Here is a 14,471-nt window from a genome sequence, read left to right on the forward strand (position 1 = left end):
GGCCAGCCTGGTCTACAGAGTGAGTTCCAGGATAGTGAGAACTACCCAAAGAAACCCTGTCTAGAAAAACAATATTAAGTCTCTAAAACATGACATGTCTCCCTTCCCGCAGGCTAGCTAGGTCTGCAAAGCTCTATCAGACCAGTACTCTTTGTACTCAGTTTCCCGGAGTTCAGCACTGGAAGGTTATCACTTGTGGACCCCGGTTAGGTAGAACAGCCGACACTGAGTCGTCTTCCCCTACTGTTTCCCTCTCCTTTGAGCTGCTCATGCGTGGCTGTGACTCAGAGAGACTTACTGCTTATTGTGTGGTAGAAAATCTCGTTAATCTTATACCTCCTGCTCTGTTCTTAAATATATGTCATGAACATAGGAGCTGCCCAGGTTTCTTGTGACCACAGGCTTCTAAGATTCCAGGATGATACTCAAAAGAACAGTTTGCGTGCACTTAGGGAACCTTTTGGTCCTGATTTTCTGAGTCGTGATTACATAGTGTTCTTGATGTGAACAAGTACTTACAATGCAGTGATTACACTTCCAACATGGTGCATGCCAGTAATCCCAGTGTTTGGATGTTAAGGCAAGCACATCACAACCATGAGGCAGCCTGAACCGTCCTCTAGCAACAATAAAAATTAAAAGAAAGCTGAGCAATGGTGGCTCACGCCTTTAATCCCAGCACTTGGGAGGCAGAGGCAGGTGGATCCCTGTGAGTTCCAGACCAGCCTGGTCTACAGTGTGAGTTCCAAGACAGGCTCTAAAGCTACACATAGAAACTTTGTCTGGAAAACAAAACAAAAAACTGAAAAGAAAAACATAAGGCATGATCTCAGCTTTTTGCCTTGTTTTTTAAAAAGGTATCAAACACAGTGAAGAGCATAAATAAATCTGTAGCTTTCTGATTGTCACAAGGACCCCAGCCTGCAGTCTTCGTTGTAATGTTGGAGTAACGAGATATGCTTGCTGGGCTGGGGTGAGCAGTGAGTGAGAGTGGGCAGAGACCTCACACAGGCTGACATCGTGCCCGCAGCATGTGAGGGCGATGGCACCTCTTTGTCTCTCTATATCTCAGTTTGGGCAGGGGACACTTGTAGTTTTATGATCCAGAAAAAGTGTTATAGTTGTGTTGGTTTCCTTTCCTCTCCCCCTTGAGCTAAAAGATCTGAATTAGAGTGCACAAGGTGGCTCAGTGGGGGAGAAGGCCTGCCGTGGGACCCTAAAGACCTGAGTTCAATCCCTGGTACCTCTTTAAAGGTGGGAGGAGTGAACCGACTCAGAGTAGCCCTCTGAGTGCCACGTGTGCATCATGGCAAGTGTGTATCCACATGTTCACATCTTATACACACACATGCTCTAAATAAGAATAGTAATAATAAAAAGAAAGAAAAGCCAGGTATAAATGGCGCACACTGTTAATCCCAACACTTGGAAGGCGGGCAGATGGATCTCTGAGTTTAGGGACAGCCTGGGCTACATAGTCCCAGGACAGCCAGGGCTACATAGAGTGATCCTGTTTCAAAAAACAAAACAAATTAATTAAAAATATTTAATTTATATATTTTATATATTAAACTAGGAATTCAGGGGCTAAGTAAGATATAATCTGCTACCTATCCAGCTCTCCCTCAGAGGGTCACATTGCTGTCTCCTTCCAGGTGGCCCCAGCAGATGGCTTCTCTGATCTTGCCATGCAAGTGATGACATCCCCTTCGAAGAACTACATCCTGTCTGTGATCAGTGGGAGCATCTGCATATTGTTCCTGATCGGCCTGATGTGTGGGCGGATCACGAAGCGCGTGACACGAGAGCTCAAGGACAGGTAGAGCCACCTGACCACCAAGGAACTACCTGCCCAGGGCCGTTTGTACAGCTTCTTGTATAGTGCACCCTCTCACTTCGTCCTCTACGAGGTGGCACCAACACCCACAGTAGAGCAGCATCAGGTGCCCACTGCATCTTCCCATCCAGACTTGGCCACATCCGCGGTGTCCTCCTCCTCCCAGCTGTCGTTGCAGCATTGGCAGCTGGCTGCTTTGGTGGTAGCCTTTGTTGGCGAAGGGTTTACCTGCCTGTAGACAATTCTGTCATACCAACAGACCTGCCAGTACTTCCAGAACTGACTCACCTGACCTGCAACTCAGAGTTTTTTAAAAACGAAACAAACAAAAAAAGACAAAAAAAAATTAAAGAAAGGAAAAAGTATGTATATAGTAGCCCATCTCCTTCAGTCTTGACTCTAGCAGTAGGGCTATTTCCTTCACGGAAATGCAGCAGGTGACAGCAGGACTCGGAGGAGCTGTGCATATCCGGTGCCTGATCATTGAAATGTCTGGTTCCTCTCCTAAAAGCAACTTTGAGCCACATCAGGGCAGGGGACTTCACCAAGTAGAGGGGAAACTAAGCAGCCTGCCCTGGATCCTGTTTGCCTCTGCTGCAGCGTGATGCCTTCCATCTCCTACCCCAGATGAGCCACTGCTGTCCACAGCCCCATAGCGACAGGCATTCCTGTGGTCTCCCCACTTCAGTGCAGAGGCAAGAGGACTAGGGAGGGATCAGAAGTCTGTGCAGCAGGATGTCCGCTGATCTGCACGAAGGTCTGTTCTTAAGCCTGGGGTTGCCCTCGAAGTTCTCTACCTCAGCAGGAAGTCCTTACTAGGTTGGGGTGTGGGACTTCTGAGATGAGGGTGAGAGGGGCCGTGTAAGGAGGGGCAGGTGGTAGACGCATTTCACTTCATCTTTTGAGCTATAGTTCAGGCCGGAAATGGTGGCTTCTAAAGACTGAGCATGGTCTCAAGCGTGTGACTGGCAGTGAAGCCTGACTTCTGTAAATGCCAGGCAGACCTCCCAGACAAGCTCTTTTGTGCCTCTATATGAAGGGAGGTGGAAAGTGATGATGGCATTAAAAGATGGAGGATTTTCTCCGTTGTTTTTTCTTTCCTTTCTTTTTCTTTCATTTATTTGCTGTGTGTACCCACTCTAGTAGGCACTGGCTGAATGTTATATTTTGGTGATTTGTCAACTTTCCATAATCTGAGCTTTACAGGAGCAAGGTTCCCAGCCATCTTTCCTCATTCCTCCAGTGTGGGGATGACAGGGTTAGGGCCTAAGAGGGAGGAACCCAGGCATTGCATTCACCTTTGAGTTGGGCCATGGTGTCACAGTGGCTGTACAGAGGGTGGCATGTACAGTAGGAGATATATTTATATAATATATATTTTATTAACCTGTTAGATGTCCACAAAGTATTATAAATCATGTGCCTAAAAACTGTCCACTTGACCCAGGCCCCGTGGCGGTGCCCTTTCCGCTCCTGGCTCCCATTCAGACCTACAAGTGCTGCCGCACTGAGTGCCACCTTCCCTGAGGTGCGTTCAGTGCGAGCTGCGGCAGCTACAGATCAGCTGCTCCAAATCACTCCTGGTCTGACCCGGCCGACATGCATTTGAATACTGTGGTTTTCTTTTCTGCTGCCCTTTCCCATGGCAGAGAGTTCCAGGCCAGCTATATGTCCCTGCATAGGGTTATAGAAGTCACCAAGGGAGCTGCCTGCCAAGCTACCTGGTTCCCTGTACTGCTTTCAGAGTCTCCTGATTCTCAGCAGCCTACTTGGGATTTTTAAGTTTGATGAGACTTAAAATCCTTGCTCTGTAAGCAGCACCCTCCACTGCTCACTGGCTTAAAGCTCCTCCCTCCTTCCACTTAAAGTCTCAGTGTCACACTGGGCTGATACCCAGAACTGCAAACATTGTTGAAAGTAGCCCTGATGCCCTTGTGATGCAGGGTCACATTGATGTTCTCCAATAGGCTAGGGCAGGGGCCTGCTTCTAGCATGTCATGGTGTTTCTGTTTGTGCACTGACAGGAATCCTCATCGCCTGTAGATTGGGAGGTTGGATGAGTTAGGTTCTTAAAATGTTTGTCATTAGCCAGGCAGTAGTAGTTTAAGCCTTTAATCCCAGCACTCAGGAGGCAAAGGTAGGAGGATCTCTAAGTTCAAGGCCAGCGTGGTCTACTGAGTGAGTTCTAGAACAGCCAGGGAAACCCTGTCTTGGAAAAGGAAAAAAAATGTGATTAAAAATGGTCAGAATAGAAAAGATAGCTATTAGTGTCTTGAATTGCTTAGTACAAGGAAGTGTTCATCTTCCTTGAAGTAGCTCTTACGGCTGGCTCTTGCCGTAGACTGGTCTTGAGCAGGTTTTCCTAGTCTATGTGCACAGGGCCCAGTGTTGTCCACTCTGTAGCTTTGGGCATAGGAGAGTGGGCTCTAGGCACTCAAGCCCCTGCTCACAAGTCAGTCATGGTTTAAATTAGATAGTCGTGAGCTAGTCAAGAGCCCTGACCCTGCGGTGGGAGCCAAAGTCTGAGCCGAGTAGTCAGGGGGTTTGGACCAAGGCTTCAGCAGCCAGGTCACTGTGGTCTAGTTTGCCGGCTCAAGCCCGTGACTTGGGGACTGTTAGCGCTCCACTGCTGCCTTTTGCCGCTTCAGAGAACCAGAGCCCTGGCCAGGGCCTCTGTGGCCAGTGAGTCCAGAACCAAACTAACCGTCCTCTCTGATGGGCTTTTCTAGTGAAGGAACACCTCAGGACAAAGACATTTATTTACCAGGGTGCATCCCTGGCCTTGATTGCTGTTGCTGCTGTCAGAAGTCTGACTCTAGGAAAGTCCATTCCCAGAGAGCAGCTAGCTACCATTTCCAGTCCTGGTTCTGTGGGTCAAGTCAGCATGCTGAGCCACTGCATATGTAGGTAGGGGCACTCGAGGGCCACTGATGAAGTGGTCACATTTAGTGGTACCATGACTGCCATTTCCTGCTCTTAGATAAGAGAATCCAGGCCAGCATGGGGTCAGAAATATATGAGGAAGAGTCAGTCCACTGTCCCAGATGAATCGACAGAAAGTTACTACCCAAATTATGTCTTCCTGTCTCCTGAAGTCAACACTCTAGGTTGGGGTTGTGAGAGCAGTGCCCTCAGCCTTACTGAGATAGCATTCACTCGTGGATCAGTGTGAATTCCAGAGCTCTCCATGCCCCCTTAGAGGCTTTGGGACATTTCTGGGCTCTCCTGGCTGGTGTCAGGTTCTTCTGAAAAGGTACCTCCCCTTCCCATTCTTTCCCCCTGTCCCAAAACAAAAACAAACTTTCTCCACTTGCACCAGGCTCAGTATCTCAGGACTCAGCTGCATGCAGAAGTCCAGCCCAGTCTGGCCCTGCAGAACGTAGAGAAAGTGGTGGCTTTTCAAGACAGGGCTCCTCTTGTAGCTGTGGAGCCTGTCCTGGAACTCACTCTTGTAGACCAGGCTGGCCTCAAACTTATGGAGATCCACCTGCCTCTGCCTCCTGAGTGCTGGAATTAAAGACATGCACCACCACCGCCCAACTCAGGTGGTGACTTTTTGAATTACATGCCTCTTGGAAGTTTGTGTTTCAGCTTCTTGTGAATTTGGAAATACAAAGCTCAGAATGCCCTCTTGGGTTTCTCTGCCCTACTTGGTTTCGGCTCTCAAAGGGCTGCACCTGCTTTTCTGGCTCCCCTTCCTTCCATGGAGCTTTGATTTGCCATCTGTCCAGCCATACTTTCCCCTGGCCTCTCCAGTTTCACCTGTTAATCAAGTTTAACGTCAAATTGCCCTTCTTGCTACCCAGTTCTCAGACAACAGAGTTGCAAACCAAGATTAAACCTGAAAGTGAGCAACATCCAGACTCCTGACTTCTGGAGGCGGGAGGGGGGAGGCTCAGGCTGTTTGTCACCTAAAACACAAAGATACAGCTGTCCGCACAGGCAGCAGGCAGTGACAGGATCCTGACAGGGTTCTTCTGTGACCTCTTTACCCCTACTTGAGCACTGAGCGCTAGACAGTGGACAGTGAAGAGCTTCCTAGGAGAGGAGATGGGCTGACCATGCCTCTAGGCCATGTTTCGCCTTTTCCCAACCCAAAGCTGACATAAGAACCTCAGAGCATGGAGTCCTTCGCTAGAATAGGTCCCGGATCACCTGGCCGTGCAGTGGGTGGCAGCGGGCTTCCTGGTGGCCGTGCAGTGGGTGGCAGTGGGCTTCCTGGTGGCCGTGCAGTGGGTGGCAGCGGGCTTTCTGGCGGCAGTGCAGGGGGTGGCAGTGGGCTTCCTGGTGGCCGTGCAGGGGGTGGCAGTGGGCTTTACTGCCAGCACACAGGTCAGTCCCTGCAGGAAGACGGAATGCACAGTGAGTGCCGTGCCAGATCTCGGGCCTCTAACCTGTTTTTGCTTTTCATTTTTATTTTTTATTTTTTTTGTTTTGTTTTTTGAACAAAAAGTACAATTAACAAGCCTCTTTTGTAAATGGATTTTTTTTCTATGTATAAACCCCCGCAGTTCCTTGTTTTTACATGTTCATGCTGTGTAATTTCCAGATGTTACTGAGATTCTGAACATAATGTGCATTTTTTTTCTGTACAGATGAAATGGGAGAATTTAATAAAGAGTTTGCAGGTTTGTACTTGTTGAATCTTGTCTGTGGTGACGGAAGAATCTCCAGCTCCTGATCTACTACTGCAGACTCGTAGAGCTGTGAGCAGACTCAGGCACACAGGCCTTGCCGAGGTCGTTCTCGGATCCTGGCTTGTTGGGGCCCAGCAAAGTAAGACTGCAGGATTTGGGGGGAAGACCTGTGAGTTCAAGGCTAGCCTGGTCTACATAGTGAGTTTCCTAACAACCAGAGTCTCATAGAGAGACATAGTGGCTCACAACCATTAATAATGAGATCTGGTGCTCTCTTCTGGCCTGCTGGAAGAACAGTGTATACATAATAGATAGATAGATAGATAAATAGATAGATAGATAGATAGATAGATAGATAGATAGATAGATAGATAGATAGATAGATAGATAGATCTTTATAAAAAAAATAGTAATAAAAATAGGGGGCTGGGAGTTAAGAACACTGGTTGTTCTTCCAGAACCTGGGTTCAGCCCCCAGCACCCACATGGCAGCTCACAACCAGCTCTAGCTCAGTTCCAGAGAAGTCAACATCTGACCTCCTTGGGCACCACACATATGGTACACATACATACATAAATGCAGGTAAAACATTTGTAAAATTTATTTTTAGATTTAAAAAAAAAACAGAAGTGTGGGCTGGCAAGATGTTTGAGTAAGATGGTGTACCTCCAGGTCTCATCATATGCAAAAGCATAGGGCCTTTATTGTCAGTTTAAACTTGAGCGCTCTCTCCTTCTCACACGGGTTGGATTAGGAAGAGCATTAAGCTCAGCTAAGGCAGGATTTTAAGGAGTAAAGGATGGGGGCGGTAAGGGAATTCTGGATCCAAATGAGGGTTGAACTCCTGATTAGGCAGGATGAGTGAAGTTTGACCCTTGTCAAACAGGGATTGGTACTGGCATTACTGCAAGGAAATTGGTAACCTATATACAAATTAGGTAAACTATCCTTAATGTTCTGGAGCATCTCTAGTAGTACTTGTCTCAATTCTGATTGGCCCCCTGCAGGGTATAGTCTGTGTCTTTTCCTGGTTATTGCAATGGTGAGGCCCAGTCCCAGTACTGTGGGCTGCAGCCCATCATGGCTGCATTGATGTTGTTAGCCCTCTTCATAGTAAGTGCTCTTAATCTCAGAGCCGTCTCTCCAAGCAATCCAAGTTTGTACCCAAGTTTACCATTTTTCTGAGAAACCACTGAGGACAAATCTTGACATCAGTCATGCAAGGTTTCTGGAACTTATAAAGGAGAGTGGGGAGAGGAGGGTGGGGAGTGAGTCGAATGCATCGACTTCTGCCCCCACATCAGACGTCACTTCAGTCACCTACTCCCGCCAGAGAAATTTTGCAAGTCTGGACACATTTAGGTTTTACCTACATCATTTTAGAATTTTTATATTGACCATCTCTACAGCTGGCTAGTGCCCTCTGTCCCTCTTTTACACGAACATGGGTTTGCTTACATGTATGTGGTAGTGGGTTATGTTCTAAACCTCTTAGCATCACAGATGTAATCCTTTGAGAAGGCAAGCAAATACCATGTTGTAACCAGGTTAAAGGACATTTCACAAATGGACACAGCAATAGTTTATGAAAACACTTTTATTCATTTATATACCTCATACATGAAAACCTCAAATCCAGCCATCCAGAAATAATTCTGGCCATGAAATGCACAGTTACCCACCCTATGTGTCCAAAGTCAGCTGAATCTGCTCTTGGGAAAAGGTCTATTTACTCCAACATCTAGCGCGTCCTCAGGACCACACACTGACATACACAGGGACAGAAGGGGCCGAGCTGAGTCACACTGAATGCAAATGTACAGAACTTTATGGTAATCACAATGATGTTTATATCTTGAGCACTGAACGGAGAGTTGAGTGTGAACTTAGAGAAGCTTTCAGTGAGATAAGCTATGCACTTTTCACCCCACACCCAGACTATTCTGAGGAAGGAGGCTGACATGGGGTGATGAGAACCCAAACCGAACATTCTTCCTTCCTACCCCAGTCCACTACTGGACTCTAGAGTGTAAGGCACTAGACCTAGGCTGAGAGTACTCAAAGCTTCAGCTCTTAGTGTGCAAAGGAAATCCTGGCATAGATGTTTTGAAACATGATAAAGATAACTTCCCCTCCTCTTGTAATCTGTCCCTCACAGACAAGACAAGGAGGTAGATGTCTGCAAAGAATAAAAACAAGTGAATCAAATATGAGGAAAAATGTATATAATTATTCAGATGTAGACAACTGCTTAGAGAGGTTAGGATTCTTAGAAAAATGCTGAAGTTTAACATACTAAGAAAAGGCAAAGATGTGTGAAACACTCAATCCTTGTGAAGAACAGTGTGTTGATACTGTTGAGGAACTGCAGAAGCCCCATATTGCATGAAAATGGGGGCTTACAGATCAGCACCTAGGAGACCAAAAGTGCAGGCAGAGGGAGAGGGGAGGCCCCAGCTCACTTACCATTTCTGACATGCGCACAGGACACAGTTACAGCTCAGACCTCTCCTACTCACTGGCTGATGCTCACTCTGTCTACAGACATAAGGACGAGGTCAGCATTGTTCAGCCATGAGAAATGGACCTGTGCTGTGTTGATACTATGCTACTTCTCAACATTTGTGAAGTGGGGGTGTTGGGATCAGAAAATGAAAAATGACACGTCATTCTTCTCTGCGCTAAATGTTATAAACCTGATACCCTTGAAGAAGCTAAGAAGTAAGAGATAGACAGATGAAATCTGTAGTCCACCCTTGCAAACAGGATGATGCAACTGCTCTTCCATGACAGACTGCCAGGGCTAGTACCAACACCAGAAGGCACACAGTTCTCCCCAAGGGCAGTGAAGTCTTTCCAGATGCTAGCAACCAGAAAACCAAAGCTGTGAGTCTCCAGTTCCTGCTATCTGTTAATTCATTCTGCCACTGCCAACCAGATCCTAAAGTTCATAAATTGTTTTTCGTACCTAGTTACTTTTCTTGGACACAGCAGCCCAGAATACATTAGGCATAGAGAAGAGACAGGCCAGAGCTAGTGTACTTCCCAACAAGGGGCTGCACTCCACTGCTGCACAAATGGCTCTTGGAGACCAGGCTGAAGCTAGGGTTTAGTGCTGTGTTAATGATCTTGTGTCCTGGGACCCATGGAAGAACTAAAGTCAGTGAGCGTGCTCACAGAAGACTAATCACGCCATTCTTCCTTGTCCCTTCTTCTAAGTTCAGTACCTATGTCACAGAAGGGAACTGTTACAAGCTTAGATGGCTATGGTAGTACTGAGAAACAGGCTTTGTGTGATGAACAACTAAGAGGAAAGAATATCTTCATGACATTTCAAGGCTCACAGAAAACTCCCAATCCTAGGTCTTCAATATAATTTGTTACCTTGTTCAAAGAGATTTAATTGCTACTATAAATCAAAGAAGAGAACATGGAACTCCTCATCTCTGGTAAGTAGATGTGACAACAGATTATTCTGTGACAACAGATTATTAAGGTGATTATCTGTCACCTTAAGCTGAAGTGTTTACATTCCCTTAAACTAACTGGCTCCCCAAACTGTACTGTCACAAAATGTCACACAACTGAGGATGTACAGCGATTGTTCTTCCTGGATTTTCAGTCATGCCTCTAGACCAGTGGTTCTCAACCTTCCCAATGCTGTGAACATTTAATACAGTGCCTCATGTCATGGTGACCCCCAACCATAAAATTATTTTCACTGCCACTTCATAAATATAATTTTGTTACTGTTATGAATTGTAATGTAAATGTCTGTTTTCTGATGGTCTTGGGCAACCCCTGTGAAAGGGTTGTTTGACCTCAATGGGACTGCAGTTCACGGGTTGAGTGCCACTGCTCTAGACTAGCAATTCTGTTAACAACCTGTATTTACTCCTGAGGAGCCCAGAATGCTCTATCAACACTGGGGGGGGGGGGGGGAGTCAGGTGTTTCTGGTTAAATGGTCCCCTTGACTGTCTAAGGTGCTTATGACACCAAGCATAGGAAAAGCTGCAGGCTTAGTAAAAGAGAAAAGTCTATTTAAAGCACTTATATCAGGGCAAAATGGGAGAGGTGTCAGATTTGTAATTATTTATGTTTGAATGGCCAATAGAAATTCTAAAAATGCATTTAGTGCCAAATATAAGTTTGTTTTGGGGTACACAGTAAACAAGCGGCAACTCAGAAAATTCAATGCCTAATCACAGTTGAAGGAACAGGACCATGACCCCCCACCCAGAAGGCATTTCAAAACAGCCCTGTGTGCCCACTCTCAGTCCGTCTCATGTCTTCCTAGCAAGACAAGCAACTGTCTGTAAGCTCAAAAGTTGATATCAGCAACAGCCAGGACTTCTAGCTGAACATTTACTAGGAAGGGTGCTATATAATTTTATTTATAATTTTTTAAAAGATCAACTGATTAGGCATACAGTATTCTGTCTGCACATACTCCTACAGGCCAGAAGAGGGCACCAGATCTCATACAGATGGTTGTGAACCACCATGTGGTTACTGGGAATTGAACTTGGGACCTCTGGAAAGCAGCCAGTGCTCTTAACCTCTGAGCCATCTCTCCAGCCCAAAAGCCGCTATAGAATTTTAAATACAGCACTTTCCTTCCTACTTAGAAAGGACAGTTAATTAAGTAACTAGAGATTAACAAGTACAGAGAAGATATCAGTCTATGCTAAAAATACTCTTGATGACATTTGGTGGTGAAACCCAATTTTAAACTATTACTGTTTTGGAAGGCCCCCTGCCCCAATTTGGAACTTAAGTGGTAACACTTCCAAAAGTTAAAAGGGCAAAAATTGTATTCAATTTGAAGTCAGCTTTCATTCAGACTGTGCAGCCTTACAAGCATATTTCAAAGAGCACAGATCCCTGGAGTTGTGCATCTCTACTTTCATCTTCACAGGTCAGCCAAGGGCCTGCTCTTGATCTCAACGGCTTGCTGCTGCTGCTGCTGCTGCTGCTTTGCTCAGCTTTCTAGCGGAGTTATACACATTTCCTCCAAAATAGCAATTTCCCCTCACACCAAATTCTAATCATGTGCCCTTTAATAAGTCAGTTAAAGTCTTCTCAGAAGCCAAATAGGAGTAGCCTAGCTAGAGAAAATAGCAAGAAATGTATAAAAAGAACCAGTCTGAGTAGATAACAGATTCCACAGAAATGACAAACACTTGAGATTTTTGAGCTGCTCTAATGAAGTGAAAGATTTCTAGTAATGTAAATTTAGCAGAACCAATGTTTCCAAGTTACTGAGAACTACTATCGAATTAAAGGTTCTCAAGTGCAGACTGAGTCAGTTTGTATACAGAAGAAAATTTAAGTGCTGGTGTTACATAGCACAGCCTGCCATCCAAGCTTTACCTTCAGAAAATATCCTGTCCCCACACCTGAAATCCTAGTACTCAGGAGACTCAGGCAAGATCACTGCAAATTTGAGGCCAGCCTTAACTCCAATGAGAAACCGTATCACAGAAAGAAAGCAACAGTACCCTTGAAATGTGTGGTGCACATCTGGTGAGTACTCCAGGCACTTTCCATTCCAGAGGTTCTATGGGGTGAGAGTGGGGAGCCAGGAAAGAAGAGCTGGAAAGCAGCCTCTGGCCGGCACTGTACTTACAGCTCTCAATGGCCATCTGTATGTGGCTTTGTTCATGCCAGCGATGGGAAGCCTGAGGCTCTGGTAGCTCTCTGGAACGCAGTATGAACAGCATGGTTTACTTACTCACCCAGGACAACCCACACAATCCTCTCTCTTCTAAAGGGATAGGAATGAATGTTGAGGTCATAGGCAAACTACACAAGGCACAGGTGAGGCTAGAAGCCATCTGAAGAAAATCAAGGATAGCTAGCTGACCTATGAGTAGCTGACAGAAAAACAACACTTCTCTGATAATAGGAACTCAGCATTGGAGTTCACACTGCTCCTGCTGGGAAAAGCAACACAAAAGGCAATATGGGTTTTGTTTTCTTTGTTTTTCCTTTCAAATACTGGCACACTTGTTTACTCAGCTAAAAAACAAACAATCTCATACAAAATAGCATAAATAATATTGCAGACAGGTGGCCCTAGCCCAAACATCAAAGAAAAAGTTGGAGGGCTGGGGACCAGATTAACTACTTGTCCCTTCCACAGAGCAGGCAGTGTCCATGCAATCCCTCTCATCAGTGAGGTAGATGGTTAAGAGGTACCTGGTGGCACCCTACAGCACAGTGGAATAGAATCATCTGCCTTTTAAAATAGAAGCTGTTCCCAGGGCCACAGCAGACACACAGTAATCTACTAAAATTAGCAGATTACTCTAAGAACCCCAGCCCAGGGGAGTTGGATTCTGCCCTAAGAAATAATGCCAACTTGCCTTAAGATGAATTTAAAAATCAGTTTATCACCTTAACTCCACAAGTGGCTCCTGCCTTCCACTGTGGGACTGTGGCCTGCTGGAGGGATGAGAAGAGCCTGGACTGTGAGGAGGGGTAACAGCAAATGAAAGGAAATGGGAGGACAAAAAAAGGCTTTCAAGGAAAATGTTTAAAGTAGGTCAATCTGAAAAGAGAGGGGACAAAGATACCTTCAGTAAGAAGACAGGGATGAAGGGAAAAGCTCCCAGAATGATGCTCTTCAGGGTGAGAGAATGGGAGGAAGGGACAATGTCTTGGCATTACTTCCCATGAAAGTCACTCAGCTCCACATCATCCTTCCTACGCTTGTGAGTGAAAAAGGAGGTGACAGGGTAGAGCTTGGCCTTGGCCTGAAACCGATGTCCTGCAATGTCAATTTCATATTCTCCTCGGTTGATGAAATCTGTCGTCACCACCTGTTCTTCCCCATTGTCCTCAGAAAAATTGTGTACATAACCCAGGCATACATGGCGCTCAAGAGTGTAGCTATAGGCACTACTGGTGGTTTTGCCAGCATACTTCCCATTCCGGTAAATGGGTTCTCCCCACCAAGGCCACAAGTCTAGGTCTGTGTCATGGTCATCCAGGATGAACATAGCAAGGCGTTTATACACCCCATTCTGCTTCTGCTGCAGCAGGGCATCCCGACCGATGAAATCTATGCCCTAAAAAGAAAAGGGGAAAAAGCCTGAGATACCAGTCTCCATGACAGTTCTTGGCATGTGAAGGTGGGGAGCAAGCGGGTACATGCAATGGAAAGATGCATACACATATATACCCTTCATTCCTGCTAGCTTTTGGAAAATGATGTTTCAGGCACTGTGAAATCTGCATCTACAACAGAGATACCAGATGAACTTTTGTAACAGCAAAAGTGCACGCTTCTTTAAATGGATCTCTGGTGTAGGATTCCCCTCTGTATGCTGTGAATATGTTTTATTACCATTGGTTAATAAAGAAACTGCTTTGGCCTATGGCAGGGCGTAATAGAGCTAGGTGGGGAAACTAAACTTAATGTAGGGAGAAAGAAGGCAGAGTCAGGCAGAGGCCATGTGGCTGCCGAAGGAGAAAGATGTTAGAACCTTACCAGTAGGCCACAGCCTCATGGTGATACACATGGTGATTAATAGAAATGGGTTAATTTAAGATGTAAGAGCTAGCTAGTAATACACCTAAGCTATTGGCCAAACAGTGTTGCAATTAATATAGTTTCTGTGTCAGGTCTGGGTAGCCAGGAAATGAATGAGCAGTCTCCGTTTACAGATTTCAATCACAAGCTTACATGAAATAAAAGATATTAGAAAGGAATATTGAAAAATTAATCAAGAATACTTGCTAGAGGAATGTCAAGATGGCTCAAGCAGGACCTAGAATCCTGAGTTAGAGCCCCAAAACCCATTTAAAGGCAGCAGCAAAGAACCAACTCCACAAAGTTAGAGGTAACCTTGGTGTATTTTCAACTAAAAGTCCACGCATCTATGTGTATCAATGTATATACATATATACAGGTGAACAAACCTAATAGTAATTATCTCTAATTAAAATACAGGTCATTTTAATAAGTTATCAACACATTCATGGCACAAA

The 14,471-nt window shown here is 45.5% G+C and overlaps 2 protein-coding genes across 3 annotated transcripts in view; one reads left to right on the forward strand and one right to left on the reverse strand.

The window, feature by feature from the left end:
• Nucleotides 1–6,472, forward strand: part of Glg1 (golgi glycoprotein 1) — a 98,206-nt gene extending 91,734 nt beyond the window's left edge. The window contains 1 exon segment of the mRNA XM_048437243.3: nucleotides 1,656–6,472. Within this exon segment, the coding sequence (XP_048293200.3) occupies nucleotides 1,656–1,823 (168 nt within the window). The 3' untranslated portion in view covers nucleotides 1,824–6,472.
• Nucleotides 6,473–8,054: 1,582 nt separating this feature from the next.
• The window catches only part of Pdpr (pyruvate dehydrogenase phosphatase regulatory subunit), a 37,048-nt gene continuing 30,631 nt past the window's right edge, over nucleotides 8,055–14,471 (reverse strand). For both annotated transcript variants that reach the window (XM_048437244.3, XM_048437246.3), the window contains one exon: nucleotides 8,055–13,549. In XM_048437244.3, coding sequence (XP_048293201.1) covers nucleotides 13,145–13,549 — 405 coding nt within the window. In that variant the 3' untranslated portion in view covers nucleotides 8,055–13,144. The remainder of the gene's footprint in view (nucleotides 13,550–14,471) is intronic.

The sequence above is a fragment of the Myodes glareolus genome, chromosome 22 (assembly GCF_982192425.1).
Source record: "Myodes glareolus chromosome 22, mMyoGla1.1, whole genome shotgun sequence".
Lineage (NCBI taxonomy): Eukaryota > Metazoa > Chordata > Mammalia > Rodentia > Cricetidae > Myodes > Myodes glareolus.